Here is a 19,987-nt window from a genome sequence, read left to right as displayed (position 1 = left end):
ATCATTTTTATTATGACTTTGTCAACTAATCAGAAATTATATCTGTTATAAATTTTAAATAATTATTATAAAATTTAATAAATTTAATATATATATATATATATATATATATATATATATATATATAGGTTTACGATTAGATAATTAGGTAAAAACATCTTTTTATACTAACTATTAGTGCATATATTATTTCTGTATATTAATTGTATGAACCAAATGTGATGTAAGGTCTTTTAGTAAAAAAAAAACAGAAAGATGGAGAAGATAGTAACCTCAACAAGGTTGACTTTGATTTTTAGTTATTAGGACAGATGTTTTTTTCTGCTTAATTCTTTTTTATTCATAAAAATATATTATTAGAGTAATTAAGACATTTATAACAACTATATACTCGGATTAAATTAATGAACTAAATTTTAGATTTTTTTTATTTTTTTATAATCATGGTAAATCTTTTTCAAAGACCTTAACACACAAGATGAACATTTTCTTTTCAACACAATTTATTTCATATTCAAAGATGAATCAGCATCCAATCATTTGATTAAGGAACATTAATTACTACTACTTATGTCAATTGTTTTTTGATGAATTAAATCTTAAATGAACATTATTTTATTTTTATCATAAGACTTTTATAATAACTTATCATAATTATTATAACGAATAACAATATTATCTCCATATAAAAAATAACAATATTATCTTAAATAATTGATTACGTGTTAATAAATCAATAACAATCATACGATCTATTATTTTATAATATTACCATAATTACGTGTTTCCTATAGTATATTCTACAAGGATGGCACATATTATTATAATAGTTTATATAAAGGGGGGATTTGTTAAGAATTCTAATTAAGTATTAATTGATGTAATGATTTTCTTAGCTGTCTATTTCTTTCAATTTATCTTTTTTATCTCTATTTCCAAATTGAAATTCAATATTTTTTAAAAATTACATAATTAAAAATAACCATATAATATCACAATAAAAAAATTATTTATAATATAATTTACATATTAAAAACATTTATTTATTATAAGTTTTAGATACATAAACATAAGCATTTATCATGTTCAATACACTTTTAAATACCATGTGTGTGTTTGTTTGACATGAAAGATTTTCCTCCAGCTTTGAAAAATTGAATTGACACAGCAATATATCTGACATAGATTCACAATCAAACAAAGATTACAAGCAAAAACTAGAAACAAAGAAAGAGGGAAAGAAAAAAGAAGCAACAAAGCCATGAGCTTGAACATTCAAAATAAATATTGACAGAAAAATTTGTAGTTGAGGAAGAGCACTTGCACAGGTGTGACTGAAAGCAATAATTTCTTTCAAGTGATTCAGTTACCAGAAAGGAAATGGATACTCTACAGCAGAGAAGAGTTACTGAGAAGTGAACTAGTCTTCTAACTTTTGCTTTAGTGTGCCCTTTTTAGACTTCTTTAACTCCCATGGTGGTAGGCAACCTTTATAGTGAGAGTGCATAAATAATGAAGACATTGACACTTCCTTCTGAGGCATTGAGATTGACGACAAGCAACTGAAGGCAGTTCGTAGTCTTCTTTTCTCACTATCACACCCTTGAAAGTTTGGATCATCATGCTGAACAGTGGAAGTTTTAAGAGCATCAGGGAGTATGCAGTTGCACAAGGAACCTACAAGGAGGACAAGAAATGACAAGTCAGAGAAGCATAACTAAGATTTTTTTTGGTGTGTGCGAAGGCAATTGACTACTAAAACAGAATTCCACTCAGATGGCCCTTCCTTGAAAAGGTGAAATTTCTGTGAGATTCTTTGCTATGAAATCATAATAATATAGTTTAACACATAGTTTTAAGTCAACCACAGTAAGGCTAAGAAGCTATAAGTAGGTGAAGAATAGAGACTAGACAGGACCGGAAGAGAGTGAAATGTAAAAGCATTTTTAGGTTCGAATTGTTCATTACTTGCATACATTCAGGAAAAACTGATATATTAAAGCATCATTTTAACCGACTCAAAAGTGATACGGTCTAAACATAGAATAGATCTGGAGTTTAAAGAGATTTCATATACCTATTCTTGCAAGACGATTGACCCATTTCGGTATAGAATTGCCCGTTAGCTTGTAACAAATATCCTCACAGAAATGGTTGCAATTCTTCACAATCAAGTGATAAGTATCACCATTGTAATTTGCAGACTGGCGCTCCATGAACTCTCTAATCTGGAAGGGATCTAAGTTTGTAGTTCCCATGAATATTGACTTCCTAAACTTAAAGCCAGGACACTGTCGAGGCTCAACCTCAAAGACACCACTTGTTGGATAGTCATGGGCTCCAAATGCATATTCTACTCCATAAACTGTCGGCATAATAACTCCATTTTAGAAAATATTTAGGGAATCCAGAATTATCTTTTCTCCAAATACAGCAAAAGTAATAAATATTCACAGATATAAGTGATAAGTACACACAGATACATAATCCCTTTCTCCAAAATATGAAGAAATATCAGTTTACTACTTTGCCTATGCATGAAACCAAACAGTCATCTAGTCTATATCTTGAAAGTGAGGGGTAAATGGTCTTTCAGAAGTAGGTACATTAAAGGTTATTTCTGTCTCCATGATAATTGGAGATGTATTTTTAGTCCTTCAGAAGTGTGTACTCCCTCCATTCAAACCTGGCACATATTATTTTTTCTAATCTCGTTTTTAAATAAAAAAAGAAGAAACCATTGAATTGAAGGGATAACTACTATCCAGGGAACAGGTATTACAGGAGTACTGATTTTTTTCTAAATAATTGAAGGTACAAAAAAGATATAACAAATTTGAAGTATGAAGTACAAGAGCATACAGCAATAACCAAGCCTCATCCCACAGGTGGAGTTGATTACTTGGATCAAATGACAGCATTAAATGATCATATGGATATACTATCGAAAACCATTTTTGGTGAAATATAGGATGTAAGCTCCATGAAAGGTTGCATAGATAGAAACAACTTTGAACCAAAAACTATAGGCACATATCTTTGTATAAAATGAAGAGAAACTTTCTTGGAGATATTTGAAAAGGTTTTAACTGTCAGCTGACCTTCAACCCCTGAGTGGAAAATACCAATGCCTGCCCAATACATATAGCCATTTACTGTTGTCAAGTCATAGACATTGAGATAGACAGGTGTATTCCCAGGTATGTTGCCAGCTGATTTCACTTTAGAGAATATGCAAAAGGGTGTCACTGATTTGTCTCGGAGACGAAGACGCACAACAGAGGGCCAACCATTTTTTAAACCTGATTTCATTGTATGTGAACCCAGGAAGCAGTCAATATCTACTTCCTACCTGCATATACATAAAGACAACTAAAAAAATCATTTTCACAAAGACCATATAATTGACAAAACATCAAAATTGAAAGCAGTTGATTATACTCAAAATAGAATTTTTACGAGATTTTCAAAATGAAAAATTGTGACTTTTGCTTAAGGGTCATGTATGATGTGACTCTTTAAAAGTTAAATCACTTCACTAAAAGACATGAGATGGTTTATAAACAGAACCAATCTACATGCAGAAAAACACTACTAGAGTACACAATGAACAACAGAAACAGATAAATCATCAGATTCTTTATATCCAAATCATTTCCTTTCTTTATATGCAAACCATGTCAACAGACTCTATTGTATCCAGAAATGGATTCGCCAATAGAACTACTTTCCATCTACAAACCATTAACCTTTAAATCCTTCTTAATGGTTTTTCACTTGTAGATTTTCTTGGTTTCTCTACACCTCTAGCAATAGAGATACTTTCCATCTAATTTTGCACAAGGTCTTTTACAGGTTAGGTCATCTCCACATGTGTCCAAACCACCTAAGAGGAGATTCTATCATTTTTGCTACTATAGGTGCTACCCCAACTTTTTCTCTAATACATTTTTTTCTCGATCCTATCTTGTCTAATATGTTCACTTATCCAACAAAATATTCTCATCGCTGCTACATTGAGCTAATGAGCTTATTGTCTTGTTGGCTTCCCTTTATGGCCTCAAGTGTCATTTCTGCCAAAATGGTATTGTTCAAGCTTAAGGGAAAATTGGAGGTAAACCATCTTCCTGATCAATTTGAGAATTTCCTTGTACACAGGGATGTGAATCTTCTTCCTATTTTCCTTTATGTTTATGAAATGGTCCCTCTGTGCATTACTTTTAACAAATGATATTTTCAAGACTAATAACACCAACAAGAAAGTTTACTATAAATTTAGTTGAATGGGAAAAAGAGGATCTATGAAGTATAGATCAAAGTATGAGAAGTATGAGTGCAGCGAATCTGGTCAATATTGGCGGGCAAGACACTCAGAGTAAGCAATTTCAATATCTCAGTCAATAAATTAAAATTAAGTTGAGGGATATATAAAACAGAGTTCCTCCTGGCCAATGTAAAATATAGTAAATAGAATTCTGTGGGTTGGCAATAACAAATGTGCCAGAATCTACAAGGTCTGTTTTATATATCTGCCATGTCATGTATGCTTCAAGAACATGATAAGGACATTTAATGTGCCTCTATTATGAACTGCATGAAATTCTGTAATATAACCAAAACATTTAGTATTAATTCAGAAGTGTTATCTGCTGGAGAGATCTTATGCATAGAAACATCTCAGGACCACCCACTCATCTGTGAAATCCTCCAAAAGAAAATTTTTCAAACATAATTGCAATTATAAAAAAAAATACTGGTATATTAACTAGAGAAATATTCCTAATGGGTAGACCGGTATCCAAAGGTACATTGCCCACAATACTTGACATTGCACATTACTCAGGGAACAAATCATTAGTACATAAATTCACTTTTAGCTACTAACTACTTTAATGCAATCCATAGTAACACTACCACCTATACCTTATTCTCATTTGACTCGAAGCACAGTAACAAACTTCACAACTATCCATTAGTTACAACCACTTTTTTTTTACAAGGGGGAGATACAGAGGGGTAAGGAAATGAAAAAGGAGGAGAGCATGTTGCGAGAGTCGATAGATCACATCCTGGACGGCTGCACCTTAACCAACTAAATTGGCCCGAGGCGACTAATTGGGTTTTGAACTGAAGCTATAGGTTCTCCAGGTTCATCCATGCTTCAACTAAGACCTTAGCATTTGGACTTACCTATGCCTTTTTGGATACCCACAACAACAACAAGAAAAGGTTCAACTCTAGCAATTTCATACGATATAAAGTGAATTTGGAGCAAATACTATATGGAAAAAAGTAATAATTTTAAAATCATCTCCAATCTGACAACTCATGTAAGCCATCCCAGATTCCTCAATAAAATGCCCATAACCATCTATTCCTTTTAAACGAAGCCAAATCTAATTAGCTAAAAGATGGATTCATAAATCATGACATGTTAAGTTCCAACTTCCAAGCAGAAAAAATAGGAGCAAAAAATGAGTAAAATTTACATCTTGAAATATTAATAACATAACTGAAGATCTAACTGATATATGAGGACAACTTCTGTGGCATGAAAGTGGTGGGAGAGAAAAATTAGCAAAATGTAAGCAGAAGGAGAAGAAAAACAATAGGCCATAGATCAGATTCCAAAACCAAGTTAAAAGAAAAAAAGAAAACATAAATTAGACAAGGATAACAAGCAATGGAGTGGCTGATCTTCCACAAAGAAAAGCATAGAAAAATTACAAAAAGAATATAAGAAAAATGAAGCTTGAAACAAGAAATGAGTGAAGCAATGCTCTTAAAAAACATGGAAAGAAGAGAGGCACAAACAAACCTTTTGTGTTGCAAAGGGTAGCTGAAAGAAGAGAGGATGAAGTGAAAGACTCCTTCGGAGTTTGAAAGAGCCATTGTGGGTCTTAGACAGAAAAAAGAGAAAGAGAATAATGGAACAATGTGTGTGCCTTAAACTCACACATTGTCTTAGCTCTTCTGACAGAAGTGAAGGGTGTGTGTGTATGTAATGTAATGTGATGTAGTAAGAGTGCAGACAGAAAAACTGGTTTGTCTCTTTTTGGAGCCTAATGAGGAATGATAATAATCATTCGTATTTCATAAATAAGCCATTTCATATGGAAAATGGAGAAAATAAGTAGTAGAGTGAAAAAAGTAACCATTTCAGTAATATTGAATGAGTTTTAAGAATAATGAAAAAAAAAACATCATTAAAAAAATTGACCAGATGAATTTTTAACAGAAATTATTTTTAATCGATAAATATTTCATTCCGACTGATAAAATAAAAAAGTGAAAAAAAAAGTAACAAACACAAAATTTTGCAACTAAAAAGTGAAAATAGTGAAAGAAATTCTGTCCAGATTTGACACTTTGACATTGACTGAAATCATGGCATTGCGTTGAACGATGAATTACTCTCTCTCTCTCTCTCTCTCTCTCTCTCTTTATTGATTTCCTTTTTTTAATAAGGTGATTTGTGTGCTTACCAGAAAACACTCTGGAGTGTGTGTTTATATTCAGTATACATTACTCAATGTTCATTTTTTTGGACAGAACATTACTCAATATTCATTGATAATAGAAAAATGGTTTTTTAAATGAAATGGTGGAAAAATTTGTTATTTAATTTTTATAGAAAATTTAATTTTGTCTCAATCAGAATTAGTAATGATATAATTTGGCATATTTTACTCAACAAAATATGTTCTATGTACAATATTTAAATTCAAACAATGTTAAAAAATATAATCAAAATACTCACAAAGCTAACTCCCTTGGTTAACTTTTGTTATCTTTATAAGATTTTCAAAAATATATTATAATAGTTTGCTTGCTTGAGCAGTTTCTGATTAATAATGATTATCTTAAAATCATACCAAAATTAATTTCTAATTAATTGAGATTTGAGAATTTAAAACATTAAAAGTACAGAGTATTTAATAAGATGTATTAAATATTCTTTAATAAATACTTTCAAGGCAATCATGAATAGAATTTCTTTTCTTTCATTGAATTACCTTTTACTTTCATTTAATAAGGAGTATATATTATTACTACCTGCTACTAGTATCTTACAGGCAAACGAGGTGGATTACAAAAAAATAAAATCTATCCAATAAATATATGCAAATCAAAATTTCTACAATATTTATAATTATATATTTTAAATTTTTAATAAAATTACTAATCTATTAAAAATTTAATGAAATATATATTTATACATAAGAAAAACTAAAAATCCAAAAACTAAAACTATAAATATAACTCATTAGTTTTACTTGTCATAAATGATCTCCGGAAGTTAATAATAAAAAATGGTATTTACATTAACCATATTTTTTAAGAAAAGTATCTTATTAATAATTATGATTTAAAACTCTACTTAATCAAAAGAGATACGTTATTTTATCAAATTACTTCTTTCATTTCAAACTGACTGATGTTTTAACATTATAAAAAAAATGACATTAGCTTATGTTTTCAATTTCTAATGAGATATTAAAATTTTATTTTAAATTTACCCCAAATAAATTACATCAATCTAATAAATTTTTTAAATAGTTTGTCTATCAATTTTTCAACTATCAACAACCACAAATCACTTAATAGTTACAAGGAATACATTTCATGGAGAGTAAGAATAATTTAATAAAGCTGTTTAAATAAATAACTTATTTGTTGTTGTTATTAATCTATGGGAAAAAAAATCTTAAATATAAGAATGGAGGGAATAACTGATATGACAATAATGTATACTAACTCATGCCCTTGAGACAAAAAAAAACACACATTGTAATTTCACAGACAATGATCAAATGAATAAAGATGACAGGGGAAAAATAAATAATAGTATTGAGGAAAAAAAAGGTTTGATAATATATCTAAAAAATACAATTATTTTCACAATGAAGATTTTAAAAAATAAATAAAATATTTTTCTAAAAGGAAAAATATATCATTATCTTTACTTTAAAAACTATAAAAAAAAATAGTTAGTCAAAATTAAAAAAAATAACACTCAAATATCACACAATCAAACTTTCCAAATAAAAATAATTCTTCTAATATTAAAATATTATATATATATATATATATATATATTAAACTTTAAAATTCGACCAAACATAGGGGTAGGGCTAATGTAAGTTCGCCATATAAGTTGTAATTAATATTATTTTTATGTTTAATAATAAAAGTGAAATCATTATTATATAAATAAATATAAACTCGTTTCATTCTTAACAAGACCTAAAATATTAGTAGATTGTAAAAATAAAAAAATAAAAATACAACAGCTAGTATCAAATACGTTGTCTAGGTTTAACAATTCATGTCTCCAAATATCTCGTATTATGTCGTAGTTGTGAATTTTAAAATAATAATATTTTGCTGCTTTTTGTTTGTATGCACAAGTTGTAACAAAAAGTAAGGATCCCACACGTTCAAGAAACAGCTGGAATATGATTAATATATAATATATGCAATCGTCCTTTTAATAATATGTTATTCTTCTTTCTATCCTCCAGATGTTGCAGGGAATCCTATGATGAAAAAGTAACAACCTTCCCATTTTAAATAATAAAATTGTTTTTCAATAATTCAACATTAAAATGCATTATTCTCTGTTTTGTATTTATTTTCATATGTTGATAATATTTTATTATAACCGACAGAAATAAAATAAAATGGGAACGCGAAGTAAAAGGGAAAGTTTTAAGTATTTTTTAAAAGAAAAACTCTGATCCAATTCCTAAACAATTATATAACGATATTTGTTTTAAAAATTATATTTGATCTAATTTTTAACTGATTAATTTATGAGAAACCTAATTGATCATTTTCTATATTTAAATCATAATCTTAGAAGATACTGACCATATAAAAAACAAGGTATATATACTAGCATTTTTCATATATAAATCATTAACTTTATTTGTATTCCCATTACTTCACTCTCTTTCACATCTTTTGTCATTTGAAATCACCTCCCTGCAAATATATCTCACTCTTTGGACATGTCATCCTCCTTCACTTTCTTCTGAATTTTTTTAGAAGTCATGTTTTTAATAACGATTTCACTAGTATTTCATTTATTTAAAATTAAATTATTAAAATCATCATTGAAATAATAACTTTAGCAATTTTTTATTTAAATTAATGAATTCATGCTCTTAAATATGACTTTTATTTGTTTTAATTTTTTTAATAATTTTGGGTTATAAATGAATGACATGTTTTTACAATTCAAATTAAATTAATGTCTATATTTATATCAAATCGCATTTATTTTTATAAAAACACCACCTGTATTTATTTAATTTAAACGAAAATAAAAGTTGTTTAAATTTTCATTTTTTGTTTATAAAATTGTACTTGTGTTTTTATTTTTATTTTGTAAATGTGGTGTTAATTTAATGAGTATTTTTTTTAAAAAAAAATGTTGAAATATTATTTTTTTTCTTTTTTATATTTTTCAATTATATTTTTAAAAATAGAAATACATAAACACTTGAAAGTTATCATAGAAATGTAATAAAAATTAAGTTAAAATATCTTACAAATATGTGGAAAATAAAATTCTTTGTAGGAGGATATCTCACATGTAGCTATTTTTCTATGATGTTGTGGCCTTTCCTCCTTATGTTGTTAACTTGATTCTGATTGCCTTTCGTTTGATTTACCATCATGGCAAGTTGATTGTAGTTCACTTGTAGGTATTACCTTTATCGTAGGATTATCACATTTGTGCATTTGTTGATGTAAAGTGCACATAAGTTCATGATCAACATCATGACCACCACAATCATTATTATTATCATCATGGTCATCACACATGACCCTCATTTGAGTAGGCAACGTGGCATGATAACATTTCATCCATGGTATGGGATTGTATGTAGACAATGGTGTGGTGGAAAAAGTCACAAACATATTCGAGTGATTTGGAAAAATATCTAAACTATAAGGAACTTGATTAAATGAGTATTGAGAAATATATGCTCAAAAGCTCAATGATTAAAAAGTATGTTGATGACGAAGGTGCATATATGCATAGAGGCTCATTTGTTGATAACTAGATTGTCAAACATATTGTTCATGCTAGAGCATATATCCAAAAATTATCGTTGGTTGATAAATGTACATTGTGCTTGGTGATCCAAAAAATTAGGTTTCACATGTGGTTCATTCTGGACAAATAATTATGAAGGATTAGAGACAACAATTGAGGTGCAAGAGCCAACAAATATGTGTATTCCCAAGTACGTTTCTTTCACTTTTTTTTTTCATTCCTAGGAATGTTAATCCCATGAATATTAGATGAGAATGATGTTCCTAAATATTTAAAGAAAAAAAAAGTTTGTTTAACTATTAAATTTGGTTGTGAATCTTTTTTACATTCCCAAGAATATTTAAAGAATGTGTTTGTTTCATGTTATTTTTCCTAGGAATATATGTTATATTACTAAAATATATTTTTTATATTAAACTTATTAAATGCATATACACAAGACATGAGACTACATACTACAGTTTACAAATAACAATAAAAAAAATCTTACAAATTTTTCCAATAAATTTCTTAACTACACCTTATTATTAAAGAAACCCAACACCAAAATATCCCCTTAAGCCTTATAAAGAACAAACAACACAAAAAGCATGTACAACAAAGCTTTAATCACACCCAAGTAAACACAAAACAAAATAGACTAACTGCACGAGTGAAATTCATTATAATGATATCAAAATGTGAATTTTTTCTTACAAAGGTAGGATCGATAGAAATCAAAATGTGATTTTCTTTTTTTTACAAAAGGATAGATAGAAATTAATATTGAGTGTATAATAAATTTTTTACATGATTAATATGATTTCCATCCCATAGGAATCCATATCCCTTTTCATAAGAATTAACTCAATACAAAATTAATATAAGCATGAACATCTCACTTTCCTCAAGATAAAAGATATCCAATAATATTTTTCAATTACCTTCAAACAAATATGAGAATATACATTTTCATCTCACATTCTTGGGAATCCTACAAGATTGCATGAAACAAATGTTTCTTAAGAATTTATACATTCATCTATTATGTACTAGCGAGCCTTTTATGTTCCTTTAAAATGCATACTTTTTTTTATTCATAAGACAAAAGACAATGTCAAAAAATTTACAATAACTCATAAGCGCTTCTCAATTAACTAAGCTAGACTCTGTTGATCCCTTAAAATGTATATATATATATATATATATATATGTATGTATATGTAGAGAGAGAAAGAGAGAGATTTAAAATAAATAATGACAATTTTTAAATCATTAGGAATAATATTTTAAATTTTTTAACTAACAACAAATACAAACAAAAACTTTTAATATATTGGATATTCAAAATAATAAAAAATTTAAGAATCAAAAACAAAAATAATAATTCATTGTGGATCTTATGTTTAAACTTTTTTTAAAAGATCATAACCTCATACATTTTAGACAAGACAATCCAGTTCCTAATATCATCTTATCTTGAATTTATCTTTTATTTTTTTCTTTATCTTTTAATCTTATCTTTAATTATTTTATCTTTTCCTTTATCTTCTAATTTTATCTTGAAATCTTTTATCTTTTCTTTATCTTATCTATTATCTTTCTTTATCTTTTATTTTAAATTTCTTATCTCTTGCTTGAAAAATTTGATTTGCATTAATCTAAAGACAAACAAAGTCCTTGTGGATCCGACACTCGAACTTCCCAGTAATTTATAACAATTTGGTACATTTGTCAACGAGTCAACAATCTGATTAAGCCATCGAATTGAAAAAAATATAATTGACCTAGATTGATCTGGTCAAATTTGATCAAAATTGATAACCTTGACCAGATGGTCCAATTGACCATTTTTTATTTTTTATAATTCATTTATTTTTTATAATTTTTAAAACATGTTAAACTATTAATTAATAACTAATTATTAAATACTAGCATATAATATTTTTCTATAATATCATTTTAATCTTGATAAAAATATATAATAACTAATAATTATTAGCTTCATATGATTTAATATTTATGTATTTTATATATTTCTATCGTACCCGCTCATTAACATATAGAGTATGAATTGATTACATTATATATATTTTTAATTTTTTAATATAAATAGTAAATCAACTAGGTGAATAATTAATGTATGAGTTGGATTTCTAACCCATTAAGCAATGACTTGAGTGGATTAACGATGGGATCAGTTTTCTCATACTAGAGCCTCGAGTAGATTGAGAGAATATTTGTTGGACAAGTAGGTAACTAGGTATGGATTTATGACCTAAAAACTATAATTAATTGCAGGTGCAGTAGATTATTTGAGAATTGACTATTGATTATTGAGTGATAACGGTTCGATTATTTGAATTTTCTTATTCTTTTACAATTATAGAATATATTTTATAAAAGGGAAGAATATCCCAATCTTATCGCGAGAGATTTGTTTTTGTCTAGAATTCAAAGTAATAAAACAGTGATTCTATTCTAATTAACTTTGGGTACACTCACCACACACTACACACTAGTTTGTGTTTTTCGCGCCACTCAGGTCTTCGTCTCTCCCCTTTCTTCTTCGCCCTCTCGTTAACTTCACATTCGCTATTCTTTCAGTTTTTGCTAGATTTTAAGTTGTTTGCTTCAATTTTCCTTAATTTATTTTTGTTTCAAGTTTATTGTGTTATTTATCTTCTCGTCCTCTCTACGGTACCTTTTCAATTTTTTCCTCCGCTCGTCTTATCGTTTGTAGTAATATGTGTGAATTTATTTATTTTATTGGAAAATTTCTGACAATGCAATATTCATTCTGTGTACTTCTGACAATGCAATGTTCATTCTTTGTACGTCTTTTGCAAAAGAAAAAAATCTGGGAAGTTTATAATCAAAGAAACCCTCTTTTTTTAATTGAGGATTGTATACCTGATTGGAGGGTTCACCTTAAACGTTATGGCTGTCAGTCTGTCACTGTTCGGGGAGAAGATTTGCAATTTTGCATTTATTGAATGGAAATAAGTTACTTTTATTATTTATTTGGGTACATCTGTTTAGGAGGCGTTTGGAAGAGCTTATTTGGGCTTATGGAAAGAGTTTATGACACTGTAAACTCTTTTAACCTTATTTCAAAATAAGTGCTTTAATTTATTTTAGGAAGCTTCACAGTTATGTTTATGAATTAATTTTTTATGAAAGATTTTTTAGTAAGCACTTAATGGAGCTGTTTACCTAAATGTACCATTAATCTCTTTGTTTCTTCAAAGTTTGAATCAATGAAACTTGATCAACCATTATGCCAATGTGATTGGGTTTGGTCAAGTAATTGATGAACTTCTAATGAAACTTTCAAGCTAGTCTACCAAATTTGCATGGAAAGTAAAAAGGATTGTGCTCTTATATTGTTTTTCTTTAGCACAGCAAGCTCACATTGTATTTTCCTGTCCGTGTTCATTGCTGGATTCTCATTCACTTGGTATTTTGATTTGAAAGCAGTTATTCATTTAGAAAGCTACTGCTGAGTTCACAAGTTTCTCAAGCTTGATGGGGACACAAAAGTCTAATATGTTTGATGCACCTTTCAAATACATGGTGCCTGAAGATGTCAGTAATCATGCTATGGCCATCTTAACCAATTTTTTTTTTTTTGCAATCTGCTTATAGCTGATTTTATTTTGATTCTTTTGTTTCTAGAAGGAAATTCCCGACAGACCTTTGCCATCACATTGGACTCCTTCTATGCAGGTGAAAAACATATTCTGGTTTGAACTTTGATCCAATTTGTGTTGGTATCTTGATCATGCACACTTGTGTTTGTCATACATAAAAAGGTTGACTCTGTACATCTCTCTTTTAAATAGGCATATAACACTTCTGGGTCTACTCCAACTCCCTTTTTAAATCAACAGGCAGCTGGTTCTCACATGCCTCTCTACATGTGGGTAAATCAGGTACTGATATACATACCATTGCCTCTTATATCAGGTTTCTTTCTTTGTCCATGTCAAAGGGACAAGTTTCTGATAGGAAATGAGATCCCTAGTTAGTTAGGAAAGGATCCATTAATCGATTTGTGGTAGTTAATTATTAGGAATATAAGTGATAGAAAATAATTGGTTCTGTATTAGAAGTTCTGAATTAGAAACTGCATGATGGCAGTTATGCATAGAAAATGATTGCTGGCAGCTATGGAGTAAGAGTATATATTTGATAGTAGGTTGTGTAATTAGGAAAGGTGTAGTATTTGCAGTTTGTGGACAGAGAATACTCTCTGTAGGAGACCTTAGTCTCTGCAATAGCAAGTTTTTTACTGTTTTGTGTGTGTGCTTTCATTGTTCAGTATCATATTTTATCAGTTTATCTATTGGTGTTCATCTGTTTCACGATTCATTTTCACATTCTTTGTTGTTTGGTCTAGGTAAACAACACACTACTTCAATCCGATGCTTTGCATGATCCAAGGATGCTCTCCAGTAAACCCACAGTAGCTGGGGTAATCCTAAATCTTTCATCATAGTACTTAAACCATTTTCCTACTATAATTTCTATGAAATTCAAGTTTCTAGTTGGTTTAGGTTTAATTGAATGTGTACTCACATTCTTTTAGGATTAAACTTACTTTTTTCCAACTAAAGCGACTTCCATGGAGAATAAGTGTATCAGTTCTTATATTCACTGATGCATACAATAAAACTGCTTTTTTGCATTTTGATCAGGATGCTGTACTGGCTTTTTCAGAAATAGTACACAGGACTTTTGGCGAACAAAACCTGAATTCAATAAAAAAATGTGCCAGAAACTTGCAACCAAAAAGTTTAATAACTAAGGAATCAACAGAAAATGGAAGCAAATCTTCAATAATGAAAACCAATAGGGATGGAGTGTTGTGCAGGTACATTTTGTACTTCTGGTGACCATTTTGATCATATTTGTGCAAACCTAAATAAAAAAAAAATTGTGCCACAGTGAAGCAAATGGAAACAAGGGATCACCAGATGAAGATCACATTACTAATGTATGTTGATCTATTTTTTATTTATTTATTTTATTGAGGCACATATATGTATATGGGCAATTGGGCATATGGCTGAGGAATGTAATATGTGTTCTGATACTGCTATTTTTATAGAACTCTGTGTAGTTCAAGATGCTTAGAATATTTGGCCAAAAAAGTCTAATGACATCCTTTATGTTGCAGGATTTTCCTTCAACTAAGAAGCAGCACTGTAATTTGATGCTTGAAAATGGTATATTTTAAGGGCATAAATATTTCTTTTGGTTATTTGAACAATGAAAATTCATGTTTTATGATCTGAGATTTAAGCAAGGGAAGATGCATTGAAGGTGACTGGTATAGAAATTTGTAATGAAATTTATGTAACTAATTCTTAGAATTTGGGCTTAAGACTTAACTCAGCCACTCAAACCAGCTTGTAAGGTGATTAGGTGAGGACTGCTTAAGCATTATAAGTACTTGTTAGGCCATATCACTAGGTGATGTGGGACAAAACACATCCCCTCATACCCAGCACAATAAAGGTGCTGGAGGCTGCAATGAAGACAGCCCAAAGAGACTGCAACTAAGGCAATTTTCCAATACTAACAATCTTCCATCTCACCACTCTGCAGCAAGTTCAACCAAACTGAATCAGGATTTGGAGACAGGCCTAGATGCATCTGACGCTAATGCTCAACTTGTAAATTTGGTATGGAAAACTTATATGGATTTTCATACTGTTTGATTAACTTTTATGGTGGATTAGCTAAAATGCAAGAACAATCAATTTACTAATCCTTTTAAATTAGTATGCTGAACATCTATGTAATTGTGCTTTTGTATCTTAAATTTACATCATTCAATGCTAGTAGTAAACTAAATATTCAATGTTGAAATATATTAAGAAAAAAACCAAAAGAATGAAAAGGTCATATGGATTAGCTCCTCTTATTTTCTCTTCTACATAGGCCATATATAATTAACAAAGAAGAAAATATGATTGTAGGGTTAAAAAGGAATGTAATTTTTATTGTCAATAAACAAAAATGATTTTATATCCTTACCCGCCCTGCCCCCCAAAACAAGGGTTTATCTTCCGGAAGATTTGTCAAGGATAAAGCTCAAGCTATTAGGCAAAGATACATGAGTGATTTTACATCTCTAACATTGATATTCAACTCTAATTGGGAATCACACATGAGATGCTCCTTAGACGATACATTATACGGGTTGAGATTAAACTCATTAGTTTTCCACCTTAAATTTTGTTAAACTTAATTTTGTTGACAGCTATTTATTACACCATTTACTGTTCTATATTGCTCCTACTGCTTTTTGTTCTTGGACTGCAGCTGCTCTTGGAAGAAGTTACATCTTCAACTTATCTGAAAATTTTCTTATGCTTTATTTTGCATTTTCTTTTTTCCTTTCCACACTTCATTCCCGTCAATTAGGAGCCTTTCATATGAGATGCTATCTCTATATGATTATTAGCATTCTAGCTACTGATGTGTACTGCATTGAAAATATGGTTCTCTGGTGAATACATTTGAGAATGTAAATCTCTTCATAAGGTTGCTTAATTTAATTCTTTGCCATGTTGCCATGTCTACTATTTCCTACTGAGGTGTCTTTCTTTTGACAGGAAAAGGATGAAATAAGAAGAGAAAGAAAAAGACAGTCAAACAGGGAATCGGCGAGGAGATCAAGGATGCGGAAAGAGGTATATACTAGTAAAATGACTGTGCCAGGAAACAGATTTTTGTGGATTAGTTGTAACTATATATCATTAGAATTGTAGAAAAATATGAATTTGTTCTATGAATTCAACAATAATTGAATATAAAAGGTAAAATGAAGTTACTGGTTCATTTCCTATATTACTAAAGAATTGTTCGAAAGTTTTTCATCTTATCTTTTGGTGCCCTTTTCTTTTTAAATCCTTATTTTAGTTTTATATTCACTTAATAAATTAGTAAATTTTGTAATTATCTAAGCATAATTAAATAATTGAAATAACATAATTGTTTTAATTTAATTAATTTGTCCTATTCTTTTTTCCTACTTCACATTTTATCACTATAGTTTTTTTTTTTATTTCCTTGGTTTTACTTGTGACCTTATATGAAAGAAATCGTAAACACATTCAAACGGTAGTGAAGAAACTACCAAAAGAACCACATACCTATACAAGTTTCATAGACTATTTTGTAATTTTACAACCACCCACTTATTTAAACATGGGACAGTTCTCTTCCAACCTCCAACCTAGGCTTCACTTTAGATAGTGAAGATGGATGATAAAATATCAAATAAACCATGGTTTTGACCTGTGTGGGTGTGCTTCATAACACTACCACTGACCAACACCTTTTCTGAGCCGTACCATTTTATTTATGGTCATATTTAGATACGTGACACATTGCTTGAAGTGCATGAAATATTTAAAATCTCAAAATTATAGAATACAGTTGTTTTGGTTTCTTTTTTGGAGACAAATGATATATGGTGAAAACCTTTATTGTTTTCTTAATGTTTCTATTTCATATGATGTTTTCATCTTTTGCTTCTTGGCAGAAAGAATGTGAAGAGCTACATAAACAAATGGAAATGCTTAAGGATGAAAACTCCGTGCTCACACAGAGGCTCAAGAGTCTTTCTGAGGAGTGCCTGGAGATCTGCAATGAAAACGATGCCATCGAGGTCCGTCATTAAAATTCCATCGCCTATTTGTTGAATTATTTACCCTTCATTCAATTGAAGTACTTAGGTTCGTACTAAAGTGATAGTGGTCTTCGTGTAGTTGGGATGTAGTGGTCTTTGTGTAGTTGGGATGTCCAAAAGCCAATGAGATGGCCTAACACTACATCCCATTGTAATTATCACAGAAATTATAGATTATTGTGTTTTAATTCTTTTCCTAGATTACTAAAAACTTGAGTGTGATTTGGTGGTACAGGAAGAGCTGATTAAAATGTATGGACCAGAATCAATAGCAGATCTATTGCTCTTCAAGCCTACCTGACCCTGTTGCTGGTTAAGGAAGAAAGCATCTTACAACTAATCAGAATATATTGTTTCATTTTTTATTAGGGCCAGTTGAATTCTGAACTTGCTTATGTCGGCTTAGGTTAAGGAAGGAAATGTAAGGTTACAAAAAATAGGGATTATTATAATAAAGGATTTATGAATGAAAATTGTAGTTAAAGATGGAATAAGGTATTCACTATTCTTGAGTTAACCACTTCTAAATTTATTAGATCAGCAACCCCCTCCCTTAGTGTTCGGTTGCTGAACTTTCAAAAATGCTATCCAAGAAACTTCTCTTGCTTGGATTTGGCCCCGTTAATGATATCCAAGTACTACTACATTTTACGATAAATTGTATATAAGAAATCATTTAAATTAAGATGGATCAAAATATAATATATATTAATCTTTTATAAAGTAGATTTTTTTAAAATAATGTAGTTTAAGTTATTTTGAAAAATAATTTATCCTTAATAATATTACTCATAATCATGTCTTTGAAGATTGTTGTACAAGAATTGAAACATTAAATAGCTTCGGTTATAAGAAAAATAAATGTATAGTTGACTTGATTTTTTAGATACTCAAGATATTGTCATTTTATATCTCTTACTTTTTAATATAAGAGAACGTAAATAATATTACATTTTTAAATAATAAAGTTATTTTGATAAAATGAGCAAGGTTTATAAAAACGACAACGATTGTGGATCTAATCTTTTTGATCCAAACCAAAAACTTCAGACTGATTTAAGTATTGGGGTTAAATCAGATAAAAAAAAAGTGTAAAGAGAGCATTATTTAATCCAATAATTTTCTATTTGCACCTATTTTGTTTTATACATTTTAATACCAAAAGTATTCTTTTGTATTTAATTTTTGTATCCACCCTCATTATTCTTTAAATCTCATTTTAGTACTCTCCATTTTCATTATTCTTTGAACTTAATTTTCCAACCCAACTTTGTTATTCTTTATACCCTATTTTTGTATCTCATCTTTATTATTCCTTAAACCCATTACATGTGTTTTCTCTCCCCTCTTTTCTTCTACATAAAAAAAAAAGATTTTTTTGATAATTTCATTCCCTACATTTAATATAACGTTTTTCATCAAACTCGATATTAGTACTGTGTGTTTTCCAACAGTGTGTTGTGCATATTCTATCAATACATAATGATGCATTTTGGAAGATATTGTGAGTTGTGTTTTCGTCAATAAATCACTGCAACAATTACTTTATCCAAAGGTACATCACCATGTTGCGTTTATTTGTCAATATTGTATGTGACTTCTTTTAATGCTACCAAAAATTAGTTTTTAGAATCATATACCTATTTGAGAAGTAATTTGTGAAACTATGTTAAAACATAGTTCTATGTTTCTGGAAAGTAATTTTTGATACTTTTTATTTTATTTTATTTCATTACAACGTTAAAAGAAAGGATTTCAAATTAAATAATATTTCTAGAAAACAAAGGGAATTTGACAAAACAAGGATTATCTTATTAAAAAAAATCAACAGAAAGGATAGTTAGGTAAATTTAAACACCAAAAAGAAAGAGAAGGAAAATGTACTTAGTAAATCGGTAGATGTAAATAGCAATAACCTTAAATCGATTTAAACTTAGGGTGTATTGGATTAAAAGATTTCTTTTTTAGTCTTGTGATATTTTTAAATTATATAAAAAGAAATGTATTAAATTAAGATTTTAAAAGACTTATTTTTATAAAAAAGTTTTGTTATATTTAATCAAAATTTTTAAATGATATAAATAAGTTTTGTGGTATTCAATTAAAACTTTTAAGATTTTTTAAAAAATGTAACAAAATCTGGTGGTAGTCAATTATGATTTTTTATAACTTAAAAAAAGTCTTTTGGTATTAAAATATATAAATTTTGATGGATTATTTTTTAAAATGGATTT

The 19,987-nt window shown here is 29.1% G+C and overlaps 2 protein-coding genes across 3 annotated transcripts; one reads left to right on the top strand and one right to left on the bottom strand.

The window, feature by feature from the left end:
• Positions 1–1,139: 1,139 nt before the first annotated feature.
• On the bottom strand, positions 1,140–6,056 carry LOC114401270 (deSI-like protein At4g17486). Its single transcript, XM_028363746.1, has 4 exons — positions 5,819–6,056; positions 3,102–3,352; positions 2,078–2,365; positions 1,140–1,677 (listed from the first exon to the last, which is right to left on the bottom strand). Exons 2-4 carry the CDS (start codon positions 3,310–3,312, stop codon positions 1,421–1,423), a joined length of 756 nt encoding a protein of 251 aa, XP_028219547.1. The 5' UTR covers positions 3,313–3,352; positions 5,819–6,056; the 3' UTR covers positions 1,140–1,420.
• Positions 6,057–12,501: 6,445 nt separating this feature from the next.
• LOC114402727 (G-box-binding factor 1-like) lies at positions 12,502–18,244 on the top strand. 2 transcript variants are annotated; one of them, XM_028365388.1, is made up of 12 exons: positions 12,502–12,593; positions 13,529–13,636; positions 13,727–13,777; positions 13,894–13,983; positions 14,451–14,525; positions 14,749–14,924; positions 14,999–15,047; positions 15,231–15,279; positions 15,662–15,738; positions 16,675–16,752; positions 17,607–17,732; positions 17,989–18,244. In XM_028365388.1, the coding sequence occupies exons 2-12, from the start codon at positions 13,577–13,579 to the stop codon at positions 18,052–18,054; spliced, it is 897 nt and encodes a 298-aa protein (XP_028221189.1). In that variant the 5' UTR covers positions 12,502–12,593; positions 13,529–13,576; the 3' UTR covers positions 18,055–18,244. The 2 variants fall into 2 exon arrangements, with proteins under 2 accessions (XP_028221189.1, XP_028221190.1); XM_028365389.1 differs by lacking the exons at positions 14,749–14,924; positions 14,999–15,047.
• Positions 18,245–19,987: the final 1,743 nt, after the last annotated feature.

The sequence above is a fragment of the Glycine soja genome, chromosome 20 (genome assembly GCF_004193775.1).
Source record: "Glycine soja cultivar W05 chromosome 20, ASM419377v2, whole genome shotgun sequence".
Classification (NCBI taxonomy): Eukaryota; Viridiplantae; Streptophyta; class Magnoliopsida; order Fabales; family Fabaceae; genus Glycine; species Glycine soja.
This window is presented reverse-complemented; position numbering and strand designations above follow the sequence as displayed.